A 16,126-nucleotide genomic window follows, 5' to 3' on the forward strand; every position below is an offset into this window, starting at 1 on the left:
AGGATGGCAACGTGGATGAAGGACAAAGAACCAAGGAGATGCTGACGAAGAGGCACTTTGAATCTAAAGCCATAACCCTAAGGTGAAGAACACAGAGAAAAAAGGATTTACTGCCTGCAATTGTGTTGAGTTTATGAAGCAAAATTTGACAGAATTCAAACAATTCCACGGTTAGAGTTGGAAATTTTAACAGCCCTCTCTCCAGAGTTGATAGAACAACTGGAAAGAAAGTGAAAGCAGGAGACCTGAACATCCAGCCACCTGCCTGACCTGACAGCCATGTATAAACCCCACTCTGGCCACTGCAGCAGCACTCCGCCATCCCCCCCCCCGCCCCCGGTCATCCCCTCCTCCACCATCCCCCCCCATCCCCTCTGCCGCCACAGGCTGGCTGGCTGCTGGGCCTCAAGGCAAGTCTCAGCATCACGTGTGTTCTCTGATTCCATGGAATTGAATTAGCGATCAGTAACGATAAAGCTATCTGGAAGAACCCTAAATATTTAGAAATTAAAAGAATAGAACTAAAATGCAAAGTACATGGAAGATCTGAGGCAATGACCAGAGTCAACATGCTTAAGGCAGTGGCTGGGGCAGATGGTAGAGATAGCCAAGTTCAAGGAGAAAAGATACCAGAGGGGCGCCTGGCTGGCTCAGCCGGTAGAGCATGCGGCTCTTGATCTTGGGAGTTGTGAGTTCCAGCCCCACTTTGGGCCTAGAGCTTCCTTAAGAAAAAAAAAAAAAAGATACCAGAAAATAGGGTATAACTTGGAGAAAGATCAAAAAGAATATAAGGGTGGGGAGAGCATAGAGAAGGCAGGATAAACACATTATAAAATGGTAGAAATATATTCAAACATAACAGAAATGTTTTCAAACCACAATCCTTGAAAAGACTTACCAAATCAGTGTTAAAAAAGGAAGTCAGTCAAATGCTACATACAAGATTCCGGCAATATGGCAAATAGTATATCTTGAAAAATTAGAAATGCTGTTTATAATACTGGCAAGAAAATCTAAATCCATGAGCTAATAAGAAAATAAGGGCTCTTTAGAGACTAAAGACAAAATGAAATTTCAAAAAAGAACAATAACGTTCCTGTTTTGATGACACTGGTGACAAAAGACCAACCCAAGAGCCCGCCTCTGAGGAGTTCATTAGAGAAGCTTGGTCTACACTCAGGATCCGGTGTACTAGAAATAAAGCCATCCCCAAAGAACAAAGTGTGCACGTGCCTGCCGTCACGGCCTCTGCTCGGCATTGTGCTGGAGGCCCTCGCGGCCCTGTCAAGGAGCAAAAGGAAACAGTTTTAGAATCTGGAAAGGAAAAAACAAAACTCAGAAATGGCATTTGTGTACATGAAAATCCAAATAATCCATAAATACGGTCTCTAGTCAAGGCGACAGGATGCAGGTTCATATACGAAAGTCAAGTCGTGTGTATGTGTACAACACGTACCTCACAATGACAGACTGAAACAGTATCATTTACAGTTGGATCCTAAAACACCAAATATCAAGAAATCTGATGAGCGATTCCTAAGAAATATTGAAAACTACAAATGTTGAGAGAAGATCTAAACAGTAACATATTCATGGATTGGAAGACTCAACATCATCCAGATGTTTGTTCTCCCCAAACTGATCTGTAGTTTCACTATAAATGCCAATCGAAATCCTGGGAAGTTCTGTGGTGGAAATTGGCATGTCTAAAATTTATAGAGAAGGGGCGCCTGCCTGGGTGGCTCTGCCGGTTAAGCATCTGCCTTGGGCTCAGGTCATGATCTCAGGGTCCTGGGATCAAGCCCCACATCAGGCTCCCAGGGAGCCTGCTTCTCCCTCTCCTCCCCGCTCCTGCTTTCTCTATCTCATCTGTCTCTCTCAAATAAAATCTTTAAAAAAAATTAATGGGGGAATACAAAGGTCAAAATATAACTATTTTGATTTTAAAGACCAACAAGCCTAGATATCAAGACATCCTTAAGCTACACAAGTTAAGACAATGTGGCTTACGATGGAAGAGAAGTCCAGGAACAGACCCATACATAGAGACACTGCAGGGCAGCAGGGGAAGGATGGTCTTTTCAATAATGGTGTTGCGTCAGCTGGATACCACTATAGAAAAACAAATACAGGGGCGCCTGGGTGGCTCAGCCATTGAGCGTCTGCCTTTGGCTCAGGTCATGATCCCAGGGTCCTGGGATCGAGCCCCGCATCAGGCTCCCTGCTCAGCAGGAGGCCTGCTTCTCCCTCTCCCACTCCCCCTGCTTGTGTTACCTCTCTCGCTGTCTCTCCTCTGTCAAATAAATAAAATCTTAAAAAAAACACACACACAAATATAATCACTGCCCAGCTCACATCAGACATAAAAATTCCAGGTGGACTGTAGAGCTGTATGTTCAAGGTAAACTTTAAAGACTTTTAGGAGAGGGGTACCTGGGTGGCTCAGTCGGTTAAGCATCTGACTTCAGCTCAGGTCATGATCTTAGGGTCCTGGGATCGAGCCCCATGTTGGGCTCTGCGCTCAGCAGGGAGCCTGCTTCTCCCTCTGCCCCTCCCCCCCGCTTGTGTGCGCACCCTCTCTCTCCAATAAAATCTTAAAAAAAAAAAAAAAAAAAGAACTTTAGGAGAAGATACAGAAGAGAATGGCTTGATGACCTCGGGACACAAAAAGATTTAGAATCAAAAACACTAATCGTAAAAATTAATTTCAACTATATGAAAAGGCATGACAGGGGCTCCTGGCTGGCTCAGTCAGTAAAGCATGTGACTCTTGATCTTGGGGTCATGAGTTCGAGCCCCACATTGTGTGTAGAGATTACCTAAAATGAATAAATAAGCTTTAAAAAAAATATGTATTGCAGGGCACCTGGGTGGTTGAGTCAGTTAAGCGTCTGCCTTCAGCTCCGGTATGATCCCAGGGGCCTGGGATCGAGCCCCACACCAGGCTCCCTGCTCAGCGGAGAGTTTGCTTCTCCCTTTCTCTCTCCCTCTGCCTCTCCCCCTGCTCATGCTCTCTCTCTCTCAAATAAATAAAATCTTAATAAAGGAAATATGTATTGGGGCACCTGGGTGGCTCAGTCAGTTAAGCATCCGACTCTTGATCTCAGCTCAGGTCTTGATCTCAGGGTCATGAGTTCAAGCCCCATGTCGGGCTCCATGCTAGGCATGGCACCTACTTAAAATTGTGTGTGTGTGTGTGTGTGTGTGTGTGTGTGTGTGTGTGTGTGTGAAAACCTGGGAAGGTATTTGCAATCAGTTAAGACACAACTGACTAGAACAATGGACAAAAACCTGAAGAGGCATTGCACAAAACAGATTATCCTGAGCCAACGAATAAAAGGTGTTCAATTTCAGTCATCATGAAAATGCAAATTAAAGCCACATGTGATACCTACTCACCCACCTGCATGTCTGAAATATACAAAGACACTCAGAAGCTGCTGATGGATGTGTAAACTGGTACAACACTTTGGAAAACTGAAGTGTCCACTAAACCTGAGCATCTCATACTCCATGCTCCAGTAATTCCACTCCTAGATAGGTACCCAACAGAGGTACAAAATCTGTGCACCAAAAGACACAAATAGGAATGTTGTGAGGCACACCATTCATAACAACAAAAAACTGTAAATGAGCAAAATGCCCTTCAACAAGAGATAAGTAACTATGGTTATTCATGTGATAGACTAAAATGCAATAGAAATAAATGAACATGGCCGCAGGCAGTATGGACTACTCTTACAATGTTTAGCAAAAGAATCCAGACACAAAAAGATACATACTGCATTTTTTTTTAAGATTTTATTTGTCAGAGAGCACAAGCAGGGGGAGCAGCAGGCAGAGGGAGAGGGAGAAGCAGACTCCCCGCGGAGCAAAGAGCCCCACGTGGGGCTCGATCCCAGGACCCTGAGATCATGATCCGAGCTGAAGGCAGGTGCCCAACCAACTGAGCCACCCAGGCGTCCCCATACTGCATTTTTTGATTTGAAGTTTAAGAACAGGCATAATTATTTGATGGTATCCAAAGTCAGGACAGTAGTTACGTTTGAAGGAGGGAGCAACCAGGGAGGCAGGAGGGAAAATGAAGGCACTGGTCGCATTCTGTTTCTTATTCTACAGAGGCGTTCCCTTTGGGGAAATTCACTGATGATTCATACACTTCTCTGTGTTAACAACAAAAATTATTAGGGGTAATTTTTCTTTTCATCATAAAGCCAAGATGGATCTAAACATTTAAGGAAGAAAAATGCCAATGTTACACACTTTCTCAGAAAATAGAGAACACTCCCCAAATCATTTTTATGAGGGTAGCATAGCCCTAAGACTAGGACATGCCAAGAAAATATAATCATAGGTGGCGCCGGGGTGGCTCAGTCGTTAAGCGTCTGCCTTCGGCTCAGGTCATGATCCCAGGGTCCTGGGATTGAGCCCCGCCTCGGGCTCCCTGCTCTGCGGGAAGCCTGCTTCTCCCTCTCCCACTCCCCCTGCTTGTGTTCCCTCTCTCGCTGTGTCTCTGTCAAATAAATAAAATCTTTAAAAAAAAAGAAAATATAATCATAGCACAGTATCTCTCTCATAAACATCCAGCTTCTTAAGAACGCCTTTCCTGGGGCACCTGGGTGGCTCAGTCGTTAAGCGTCTGCCTTCGGCTCAGGTCATGATCCCAGAGTCCTGGGATCGAGCCCCACATCAGGCTCCCTGCTCCGCAGGAAGCCTGCTTCTCCCTCTCCCACTCCCCCTGCTTGTGTTCCCTCTCTGGCTGTCTTTCTCTCTGTCAAATAAATAAAACCTTTAAAAAAAAAAAAAAAAGAACCCCTTTCCTGGGGCACCTGGGTGGCTCAGTCAGTTGGGTGGTTGCCTTCCGCTCGGGTCATAATCTTGGGGTCCTGAGATCGAGCCCCGCGTCAGGCTCCCTGCTCAGTGGGGAGCCTGCTTCTCCCACTCCCCCTGCTTGTGTTGTGTTCCCTCTCTCGCTGTCTCTCTGTCAGATAAATAAAATCTTTTTAAAAAATTTAAAAAAAGGGGCGCCTGGGTGGCTCAGTTGGTTAAGCGACTGCCTTCAGCTCAGGTCATGATCTCAGGGTCCTGGGATCGAGCCCCACATCAGGCTCCCTGCTCAGCAGAAGCCTGCTTCTCGCTTTCCCACTCCCCCTGCTTGTGTTCCCTCTCTGGCTGTCTCTCTCTGTCAAATAAATAAATAAAATCTTAAAAAAAAAAAAAAAAAAAAAAAAAAAAAATTTAAAAAAAAACATCTAGACCATTTTTAATAGCATCCAAAAACATAAAATACCTAGGGATAAAAGTAAAGATGTGTGAGACTTCTACACTAAAAAAATACAAATCATTGCTGAAATAAATAAAAACCGGACATTGGCATCATGTTTGAGGACTGGAAGACTAAATTCCCTGCAAAATAGTCTCTAAATTCACTATATTCACATTCCCAGTTGACAAGCCAAGTCTAAAACTTCTACAGAAGTGCAAACCATCTGCACATCATAAACCATGGTAAGTCTGAACTAGACTAGAGGTTGAAAGGTGAACTAAGAAACCATGCAAGGGGCACCTGGCTGGCTAGGTCGGAAGAGCATGCAACTCTTGATCTCAGGGTCGTGAGTTTGAGCCCCACATTGGGTGTAGAGATTACTTTAAAAAATAATAATGAAATTATGCAAACGTTAGAAGACAACGTAGGTGAGATTCCTCAACAACCTAGAAGTGAGAACTTTCCTACCAAAATCCAGAATCAATAGAGGAAAGTAAATTGTTACAAAACAATGTATGGATAGCAAAAGAACACCATGAACAAAGTGCAAGACAAACAGTAAATATTTACAAAAGATCTCAAAATGCCAACTGAGGGAGAATAAAACCCTACAATCCTGTTATTTTTCAGATAAGCAAATGATATTTACAGAAATAGAAAGGCAACTGGCCCTGAAATATAAAAATATCCTTAACCCTGATCATAAGATAAATGCAAATGAAAACTACACTGAAGTGCCATTTCTCACCCATCAGACTGACCCCAGTGTGACAATATGCACCACGGCTGAGGCTGTGGGGAAAGGGGCCGTCGTATCCAGTGACGGTGGAAATGGAAAACAGTCCAAGCGGAAGGAGGAGCTGGGCAGTATCCAGCGCTATCATGTGTGAGATCACCCTTTGACCACAAACCCTTTTAGGAATCGATCTCAAAGACTGGCGAAATACAAAGGTGTTTGCAGAAGCCTCCTCATTGAGATACTGCTTGGGTTTTGTTTTGTTTTTATTTTAAAGATTTTATTTTTTAACTAATCTTTACACCCAATATGGAGCTCAAACTTAAAACCCCAAGATCAAGAGTCACATGCTCTACCGACTGAGCCAGCCAGGAACCCCAAGACACTGTTTATAATAACAAAGCATGGGAATCCACCAGCATCACTGCCGTTGAGTAAAGGACACAACTCATCTGACATTCTCAGAGCCAGGTGCTGAAAGGGGAGCCAAGAGAAATCCATGTGGTGCCCTGTGTTCATCTAAGAAAGGGAAGAGGTCGTGACTGTATGGATCACTTAGTTAAGGGGGAAAAAAGAAGAGTCCATTAAAAAAACCTAATGTTTCTTCTAAGGGAGTGCGGGCAACAGGGTAGAGGGCACAGGGATAAAAGCTAGACACCCCTAAGATGTCTTATTTCACAGATTCAATTTTGTAGTTACAGATTATAAAAAATAAGATAAATTTAAATAAAAACTTGGAAGAAACTAAGTAAGATAATGCAATGCCTGGGGCACCTGGGTGACTCAGTTTGAGCATCTGACTTGGTTTCGGCTCAGGCCACGATCTCAGGGTCCTGAGACCGAGCCCCGCAGCAGGGCTCCTCAAGCAGTGCACAGCTCGCTTGAGAGTCTCTCCCTCTCCTTCTGCCTCTCCCTGCCCCTCCCCCAGCTCATGCTCTTTCTCTCTCTAAAATAAAAATAAAATCTAAAAGAAAAACAAGATAATGCAATCCCTAAAAATTGAAAGCAAAAAAAAAAAAATCACACTCCTGAAGATGGCTATTATATTTAAATTGTTTTAAAAAACAAAACAGGCAGGGCGCCTGGGTGGCTCAGTCATTAAGCGTCTGCTTTCGGCTCAGGTCATGATCCCAGGGCCCTGGGATCGAGCCCCACGTCGGGTTCCCTGCTCGGCGGGGAGCCTGCTTCTCCCTCTCCCTCTGCTGCTGCTCCCCTACTTGTGCTCTCTGTCAAATAAATAAATAAAATCTTTAAAAAAAAAAAAAACAGGGGCGCCTGGGTGACTCAGGTTAAGCATCTGACTCTTGGCTTCAGCTAGGTGGTTGGATCGAGCCCTACCCCCCCTCTTCACTCAGCGTGGAGTCGGCTTCAGATTCTCTCTTCCTCTCCCTCCTGCTCTCTCTCTCTCAAATAAATAAATAAATAAATAAAATCTTTTAAAAATGAATAAATAAAAATAGATGGTGAGGATGTGGAGAAATTAGAGCCCTTTTGCACTGCCATGGAGATGTAAAATGTGGAACACAGTATAGCGCTTTGTCCTCAAAACATCAAACACAGAAGTACCAATGATCCAGCAGTTCCAAGTCTGTGTATTTACCCAAAAGAAGTGAAGGTAGGGACTCAAACAAATATTTATACACCAATGTTCACAGAAGCATTATTCACCACAGCCAAAAGGTGGAAATAACCCAAATGCCCATCTATGCATGAATCAATAAAATGGTTAGCAACAAAATGTTATAATGAATGTATAAACAAAATACACCAATTAAAGGTATTTAATGGGGGCGCCTGGGTGGCTCAGTCGGTTAAGCGTCTGCCTTCGGCTCAGGTCATGATCCCAGAGTCCTGATGTGGGGATCGAGCCCCACATCAGGCTCCCTGCTCCACGGGAAGCCTGCTTCTCCCTCTCCCACTCCCGCTGCTTGTGTTCCCTCTCTCGCTGTGTCTACTCTGTCAAATAAAATCTTAAAAAAATAAAAAATCTAAAAAAAACTAAATAAAAATAAAAGTATTTAACGTATGAGAATATTACGACTCCTAGACAAGAATGGTTTTTGTTTTTTTTTTTTTTTAGGACACAGCACACGATTCCTAAATTTGATGAAATATATACACAGGATTACATAAACAAATTTAACCCCAAAAGGACTAAAAAAAAACGTACCTACACATCAATAAGAAAACGATTGTTTGGAGACCACAGCAAAAACCTGTGGTGGGGGGGAGGGTCGGTGGGTGTGGATGTGTGTGCACGCGCGCCCGCAAAAAGGACATAACACAGAACAATTTCACTACCAAAAAACGTAAAGAATAAAAGTAGGACAGTATTTGTATTAGACAAAAAAACTCAAGGTTCATCATTTCCACCAAGCAGAACACTTCACCTAAATAAAAAGCCGATTCCCCACGAAGACCGCCGCGGTGAGCGCGCACGGCCAGCAAAGCTGGCACGCCCCGCAAGGGGACCACAGGAGAGGAATGCCCAGGCCGGCGCCCCGAGCAACCCGCCCCGAGAAAACCAAAGGATGCTGCGGGGATCTCAACCCCCACGCAGCCAGGCCAGGGGAACCACGGACCTCCACGGAGAAGGCCTGCCCCGCCTGCTCCTCTGCCCGCCAGGCTCACTAGCACAGAAAAAGCAAATTTAGCAGAAAGCTACTGGCCAACTTCCAAGTTGGCTCTGGTGCGGCAGCAGGGACTGTAGGAAAGGGGCTCCTAGGAGGGCTCCCGGGAAACCCTTGGTGCGAGCCACCCCCCACCCCCCCACCAAGGCGCGGGTGCCGGACGAGGGCGCGCCCTGCTCAGGCCCGAGTCACGGGCTCCGCCACCGGCCGCCCGGGGCAGCCTCTCCAAATCCAAGAACCGCCCGGAAAGCCCTGCACCCGCTGAGCCCGAGGTGCCAGGACCGCTGGGCCAAGGGACACATGACCCACCCCCGAGAGTCCCCCCTCGGCCTCCACCCAGGCGCCCAGAAACCACACGGGAGACAGAGGTGCAGGCGGCCGTGGCCGCGGCCGGCGTGATGCGCGTTAGGCGGGCAGCAGGCCGCGCGCGCGCAGCTCGAGCAGCGGGGACAGCGTGTAGCGCAGGCGGCGGAAGGCGGCGTCCGAGACAAAGTGCGGGAGTCCCCGGCGGAGGGCGGAGGGGTTCACGAGCGTCAGGTAGAGCAGCGGCAGCGCCACGACGCCGAGCGGGAGCAAGAACAGTGTCTGCAGCGCGCCCAGCGCCCACAGCCTGCGGACCCAAGGACCGACAGACAGGCGGCGGGGAGGTGGCGGGTAAGTCGTGGGATGGACCCGAGCCCAGCGCGCCCGCCGCCTGCCACCATGCTCACCTGATGCCCGCCCTGCCAGTGCCGGTGAAAAGCCGCCTCTCCTGCGGAGGAAGGGAGCGGCGTCTAGCTCGGCTCCGGGGCGGGGGCGCCACGAGTTCCGGGTCCCTCATGGAGGGGGCGGGAGTCGTAAAGGACCAGAACCCCGCCACCCCACCCCGAGTGCGGGGCCCGGGGGTCGCGGGTCCGTCGGGGGGGCGGGCCTTCGAGGGGAGGCGGGGCCCCGGGGGCGCGGGTGCCCGGGGGCGGGGCGGGTCCCGACTCCAGCCCGCCCGCCCAGCCCCGGCCCGCGCTCACACAGTCGGCCTTGGCCACCTCCTCCATGAGCGAGCCCGCGCAGTCCTGCACACGGCGAGGCTGAGAGTCGCACCTGCCGGGAAGGGCATCGAGGTGGGCGACCTAACTCGGCCCCACTGTCGTCCCACCTTACCCCACAGTCCTTGGCCCCCTTACAGCTCCGGGCCGCCCCGCGAGGCGTCCAGCGCAGCCGCCGCCTCCGTCACCTTTCCCTGCAGCTCCTGGAGGAAGTGGGAGTGAGGCCTCAGGACGGGGGTAGGAGACCCCGGGGGCGGCGGGGGTGGGGGGGCGCAGCTCGCGGGTTGGAGGGGAGTCGGACGTGAGCGGCTCTCGGGGCGGAGGGGGCGGTACCTGCAGGACTCCGCTCTGCTCCTGAAAGCTGGCCCAGGCCTCCTCCGTCCGCTGCGCGCCCTGGGATGAGGGGAGCCCCGATGAGACTCGAGGTAGCACACCCCTCTCCATCCTCCCGCACCTGCCCAGTCTCCACCCACACCCGAAGCCGACCTTCTCCCTCAGGCCTCGGTTCTGTCCTCACCTGCCGCAGGCTCTCCGCCTGCTTGGCGTGCTTGGCCTCCACCAGCTCCAGTTGTTTCTTCCGACGGATCCAAGGAATGTCAGGAGTCCAGGACGCCCGGTCCCCACCCACGCCTCCGCTCTGCCCACCCCCGCCCCTCAGGGAGCCTCCGCGCCCCCAGGTTGTCATGGCCCCGCCCGCGCCGCCGCTCCGGCCTTGGGGGTCCCACCCAAACACCTGCAACGCCATCAGTTGGGTCCCGAGTTGCTGCTCGGCGCGCTGCTGACTCAGTTGTTCCCCTCCGTAGTAGAAGAGCTAGGGATGGGTTTTGTGAGGGTGGGGTTTGCGGGGCTTCGAGGGGCGGGGAATGTCCTGGGAGGCGGGGACAGGGCGAAAACGGGGGCGAGGACGACAGTGGGACTTCCTAGGGGAAGCTAGAGACCGGGGCCGTCTCCTTAATGTACCTGACTCGACAGCTCTTCCCACTGCTCCTGCAGCTGCCGGTTGTGTTGCTCCTGCGGAGAGGGTCGAGGGGGTCTGTCTGGGCTTCTCGGAGACCCCAGCCTCGCGGCGGGCGGTACCCCATCCAGGGCTCTGCTCCGGTCCTCCCCGCCGGCCCCGCCCCCATCCAGGGCCCCGCCCCCACCAAGTCCTGCTGGTGCTGCTCCGCCGCTTCCAGCAGCCCGCGCGCTCGCTCCGCGCGCTCCCGCGCCGCCTCGCGCGCCTCCCCGCGCAGGCTCCGCGCCACCTGGCTTCGCTTCCGCTGCAGGCTGCAGAGGGGAAACTGAGGCGGTGCCACCGCGGGAGGCGGCAGGTGCTCAGGCTCCCGCGGCCCCCGGAAAAGGCCAGCTGCGATGGGGCCGAGGAAGCCCGCGCCGAGGGGCCGCACCCTCCCCTTCGTGGGTGCCCCGAGTAGATCGTCCAGGTCCCGCCGGCCTAGAGCGGAGGTTCGGGCCCGGCGGGGAGGAGTAACCCACCGGCCGGCCGGCGGCTCTGCCCAGGCCCGGGTGCCGCCGCCGTGGGACTGACCCTCGTGCGCCCGCCTCGCCCCCATCCAGCCGCCCTTCCCGCGCACCTGCGCTCGCGCTCGCGCAGGTCCTGCAGGCGCCCGGTGAGGCTCTCGCTCTCGGCCTCGAGCCCGCGCACCAGCTCCTCCAGCTCCTGCTTCCGCAGTCGGCCGTCGCGGTTGTCCTTCTGCAGCTGCAGGAGCAGCTCCTGCGTCTCGGCCATGGCTCCAGGGGCTCGGTCCCGCCGCCGCTGCCCGCCTCGGGGATCCGGCCGGCGGCCGGCGTCACAATGGGCGGCAGGGGGCGCCCGAGCGCCGGCCCCGAGCCGTGGCGGACGCGAGTTGGGCCGCGCACTTCGTCCCTCACACAAAAAATGTTATGCAGGAGCCAAAATCAGATCAGTAAAAGGTTAATAAAATACTAATACCTAGGGCGCCTGGGTGGCTCAGTTGGTTAAGCGACTGCCTTCGGCTCAGGTCATGATCCTGGAGTCCCTGAATCGAGTCCCGCATCGGGCTCCCTGCTCAGCAGGGAGTCTGCTTCTCCCTCTGACCCTCCCCCCTCTCATGTACTCGCTCTCTCTCATTCTCTCTCTCTCAAATAAATAAATAAATAAATAAAATCTTTTAAAAAATAAAATAAAATAAATAAAATAAAATAAAATACTAATACCTAATGCAGAAAAATGGAGGCATGATTGGTTCCCCGGTATTGAAGATGGCACTTGCAAACTATACATGAGCGTAGACATCAGTCAAAACTCACTGGATGGAACACTTAAGATCTATGCATTTTATCGTATGTAATTATATCTCACTTAAAAATCCACTTGGGGGGCGCCTGGATGGCTCAGTCGGTGAAGCGTGTGTCTTCAGCTCGGGTCGTGATCTCGGGGTCCTGGGATCGAGCCCCAAATTGCGCTCCCTACTCAGCGGGGAGTCTGCTTCTCCCTCCCTCTGCTCCTCCCCCGCACTTGTGTTCAATCTCTCTCTCTCTGTGAAATAAATAAATAAACTTTAAAAAAAAATCCACTTGGAACAAAAAGACACCATGGACAAATGTTACAAATGGGTGACAGAATAGGAAAAAACCTTTGCAATCTTTGTAATCTGATGATTAGTAACTAGACTATATGGGAAATCCAGGGGCCATCATGAGAAAGACCAAACATCAAAGGGCAAAGGGTCTGATGGGGCATTGCTCAGTGGGGAGACCGTGAATGCCCAGGAGGAGTCTGAAGAGACAGTCTGCATTTTCCGTCAACTAGAGCAGCAAACAGGAAGGCGATTGGTTGGCATCAAATATAAGCAATGATGTGAGTGAACAGGAATCCTTGTGCCCTGCTACCAGCACCACCTTTGGGTCATTTGGGGGAGCCGCTGGGGATGAACAGTGACTGGGTATGGCAGCCCTCCATGATCCACAATTTCAGAGGAACTTTCTTACACGTTTGCAAAGCCTTGGGAGCAGCCTAAGTGCCACCAATGTGTAATTAAAGACTGAAATGTGATATAGGAGACGATTTATAAAGGAATCCAATAGAGCACTTAAAATGAGCTAGGATCTACAAAAATCAAGATGAAGAGACCTGAAAATAATGCTGATGGTGAAAAATAGCAAGTAGAATGAGATGTGCCCATGGTAGTATTTACCGAAACTAAGTACGCAGGGGTGAGTCCCAGGGGGTGGGGAAGATGAGAAGGGGGTTGGGGGTGGGAGGAGGGGGCTGTGCAGGGACCTGGGTTGAGGATGAGGGCCATGCATGCTATACCACAGTGGGACAGCGGAGAGTGACCAGGAGGCGACACCTTTGCAGACATCAAGGGGAGCTGGGCTGCTTCTCACTAATTCTGAGAAATGTAAGCAAGACTGAAGTCATTTTGAGTTACTTACATGGTAGATTAAAAATGGCCACAGCTTCCCTGCAGGCCTGCCACCGGGAAGTAGAGCCCGTTTCCCTGGGCCGTGAATCTTAGAGAGAGTGGCCATGGATTCAGGCACCACGGTGGGCACTGAATAGGGAGAAATGGGGGCACTGGGGAGAGCCTGGGACAAATCGCAGGGCCACGCAGGGGTGAGGCACCAGCTGGGACAGCTGTGGGCGCCTCTCGTTGGCTATCTGGCACGGAAGCCTTTCCCGGGCTGGGGGCTTTCGCAAACCGTCAGGGGCAGCGCAGCAGGCTCGGGCCCTGCTGCCATCCCGCCCAGCGCCCTGGCCCTCACGTGAACAGCCTCCCCTACACCCCTTGCTCCCAGCAGCTGGCCACCATGGCCGCTCCGCCTGCTCAGCAGGAAGGCTCCCTGGGGCCCGGTGGAAGCCTGGTTTGAGCCCATGAGGGGCTGGGGGTGGGGGCATAAAACCCTCCGACACTGGAATGAGAGAGGAGGCATCCGTCCCCTCTAGCCAGAGCCCTGGCTCCCTCCCTCCCAGCTCTGTGACCCACGACAAGGTTCCCAAGCCCCTGCGTCTGAGTTTCTTCACCTGTAAAGTGCGGCTATTACCGACTCTCCCTCAAAGGATTGAGGGGAGCCAATGAGTTCACACAGTTAAGCCTCTGGGCGCTGAGCCTGGCACCTCCCAGTCCTCCAGGTCATCAGCTGGCTCTCCGCACTAGGACTTCTGTCTCCACTTCCACACGTGCAGTCCCAGACGGTGGCCGTTGAGCAGCTGAAGGTGGCAAGTCCAAACCAAGATGCGGCGTGCGGTAAAATGGCATCTCCCTGGGGCGCCTGGCGGACTCAGTCTGCAGAGTGCACAGCTCTGGATCTCAGGGTCTGAGTCTGACCCTCATGTTGGGCGTGGAGCCTACTTAAAAGAAAAACAAACAAATGACAACAACAAAACACCCATGCATCTCATTAATAATTTGTACACTGATTACATATTGAAATATTTTTTTAAGATTTTATTTATTTGGGCGCCTGGGTGGCTCAGTCGTTAAGTGTCTGCCTTCGGCTCAGGTCATTGTCCCCGGGGTCCTGGGATCGAGCCCTGCGTCGGGCTCCCTGCTCAGTGGGGAGCCTGCTTCTCCCTCTGCCTCTGCCCCTCCCCCACTCATGTTCACTCTCTCTCAAATAAATAAATAAAAATCTTAAAAAAAAAAAAAGATTTGATTTATTTGACACAGAGAGAGAGCACAAGTAGGCAGAGGGAGAAGCAGGCGCCCCGCTGAACAGGGAGTCCAATGCAGGGCTCGATCCCCTGTCCCCACCCGTGTTCAGGAGGGAAGCGGGTAGCCAGCATCCAGCCAGGATGGGCCGGTGACAAGGGCTCACTCCCTGGGTTCCCTTTCTGCAGCAGCAGAGGAGGAGCTGATGAGTGACACCCCCCCCCACCAGCCCTGCCCCTGCATCAGGACAGGAAAGTCTGGGGGGGGGGGGAAGCCCGCCCAGCGCTATGCCTCTCAGGAAACCTGAGTCACTTCCCCTCAGCGACCTTGGGGAACCCTCCTGGCCTCAGCGCCCAAGTCCCGCAGGCCCGCGGGGTCCAATTCCTGCAAACTTTGCTCCCACCCCCGGGTCCCTGCAGGAAGCACCTGCCTTTCTTCCCCCTCAATCCATTTGGCCCATTTTTGTCCTTTCTTAAGACACAGGTTCAAATCCTCCCATCCGTGAGCCTTCCTCCTCCACCAGACTGGGTCAGGAGCCACCTCCTTGCAATGTCCACTTCCCAGGGGCCAATCAGGGCGACACTGGACAGGCTTGACCTACCCCACGGATGGTGACATAGAACAGGAAGGGGGCAGCCGCGTCTGCTGAACAAGCACCCTGCACTGCCCTGGATTTTTCTTAATGTTTTGGTACTTTAGAAATTATAGTTGATTATAAATAATCTAGTATGTGTAGGCCCATTTTCTCCAACATTTATGAATTCATGAACATCTCCAAATATGAAACAGCTGAATCTTAAAGTGAACCCCCATGAAGCCAGCACCCGCATTCCACAGTTGGTTCCTCTTGCTTCCTGGCCCCCCCGCTCACCTTCCTGGGGACACTGCAGTGTCCACCTGGCTGGCCGCCAGCTTCCAGGCCTGCTGTGCCCTCCTCCCTAGGGCTGAATGCAGTTATTGCATATTTATGGTATGGTCTTGTGGGAACATCGATAGGATGCTAGGAGCTCAGTAAATGTCGACTAAGAAAGAACAATTAGAAAATCTGCACTTGTTGTGCAGACCCCCTTGTTTTATACTTAAAACTTTTATTTATTTCTGTATTTATTTATTTTTAAGATTTTATTTATTTGACAGAGAGACACAGAGAGAGAGGGAACACAAGCAGGGGGAGTGGGAGAGGGAGAAGCAGGCTCCCCGCAGAGCAGGGAGCCCGATGCGGGGCTCGATCCCAGGACCCTGAGATCATGACCTGAGCTGAAGGCAGACGCTTAATGACTGAGCCACCCAGGCGCCCCTCAAACTTTTATTTTTTGCCCAATAATAGAAAAAGGATGTAGGTAACTATGATATATCAAATAATGAAGAGTTTCCATGGAAACAACTATTAAAAAAAAAAGTTAGGTGGTTTTAAGCAACACACAGACGCTCTCAGAGGGAGGAGAGCCGTCTACAAGCCACGGAGAGAGGCCTCAGGAGAAACCAGCCCTGTCGAGACGTGGCTTCAGACTTCAGCCCCGGGGACCGTGAGAACTTCCGGTCAAGCTCCGGAGGGCGTGGGGCTTTGTTACGGCAGCCCGAGCACGCACGCACACCCCTTTCCGTCTCCCGGTGCCGGGGGTGGCCCCTCGAGGGCAGGGCCCTCTTGGGGAGGCAATGAGCTACCCACGGCTCCTTCCCCCTGGGGGCAAGCCCGGCTGTTTGATTTGGCTTTGGAGGCCCTTCGTGACCTGGCTGGAATCTGGGGCCACTCTCCCCACACACACCCCTCTCTGGCCACTGGGAGGTTGCTTCAGTTCCAGCAACACACCGACTCTTCCCCTCGCCTTCTTCCATACTGTTCTGGCTGCCTGGGACAG

At 51.7% G+C, this 16,126-nt stretch overlaps 1 protein-coding gene across 1 annotated transcript; it reads right to left on the reverse strand.

The window, feature by feature from the left end:
• Positions 1 to 5,768: 5,768 nt before the first annotated feature.
• On the reverse strand, positions 5,769 to 11,427 carry TMEM191C (transmembrane protein 191C). Its single transcript, XM_078060683.1, has 11 exons — positions 11,226 to 11,427; positions 10,797 to 10,920; positions 10,615 to 10,665; positions 10,388 to 10,465; positions 10,172 to 10,228; positions 9,988 to 10,047; positions 9,793 to 9,857; positions 9,637 to 9,709; positions 9,343 to 9,383; positions 8,442 to 9,242; positions 5,769 to 7,201 (listed from the first exon to the last, which is right to left on the reverse strand). Exons 1-10 carry the CDS (start codon positions 11,378 to 11,380, stop codon positions 9,038 to 9,040), a joined length of 909 nt encoding a protein of 302 aa, XP_077916809.1. The 5' UTR covers positions 11,381 to 11,427; the 3' UTR covers positions 5,769 to 7,201; positions 8,442 to 9,037.
• Between the last annotated feature and the right edge of the window lie 4,699 nt (positions 11,428 to 16,126).

The sequence above is a fragment of the Halichoerus grypus genome, chromosome 13 (assembly GCF_964656455.1).
Source record: "Halichoerus grypus chromosome 13, mHalGry1.hap1.1, whole genome shotgun sequence".
Lineage (NCBI taxonomy): Eukaryota > Metazoa > Chordata > Mammalia > Carnivora > Phocidae > Halichoerus > Halichoerus grypus.

Excerpts from the sequence above, each read along its gene's own strand:
- TMEM191C (XM_078060683.1), bottom strand. The coding sequence starts at position 11,380 with ATGGCCGAGACGCAGGAGCTGCTCCTGCAGCTGCAGAAGGACAACCGC. Across the intron at positions 10,229-10,387 it reads CCCAACTGATGGCGTTGCAG|AAACAACTGGAGCTGGTGGA; the intron begins GTGTTTGGGTGG and ends ATCCGTCGGAAG. Across the intron at positions 9,384-9,636 it reads AGGTGGCCAAGGCCGACTGT|GAGAGGCGGCTTTTCACCGG; the intron begins GTGAGCGCGGGC and ends CTTCCTCCGCAG.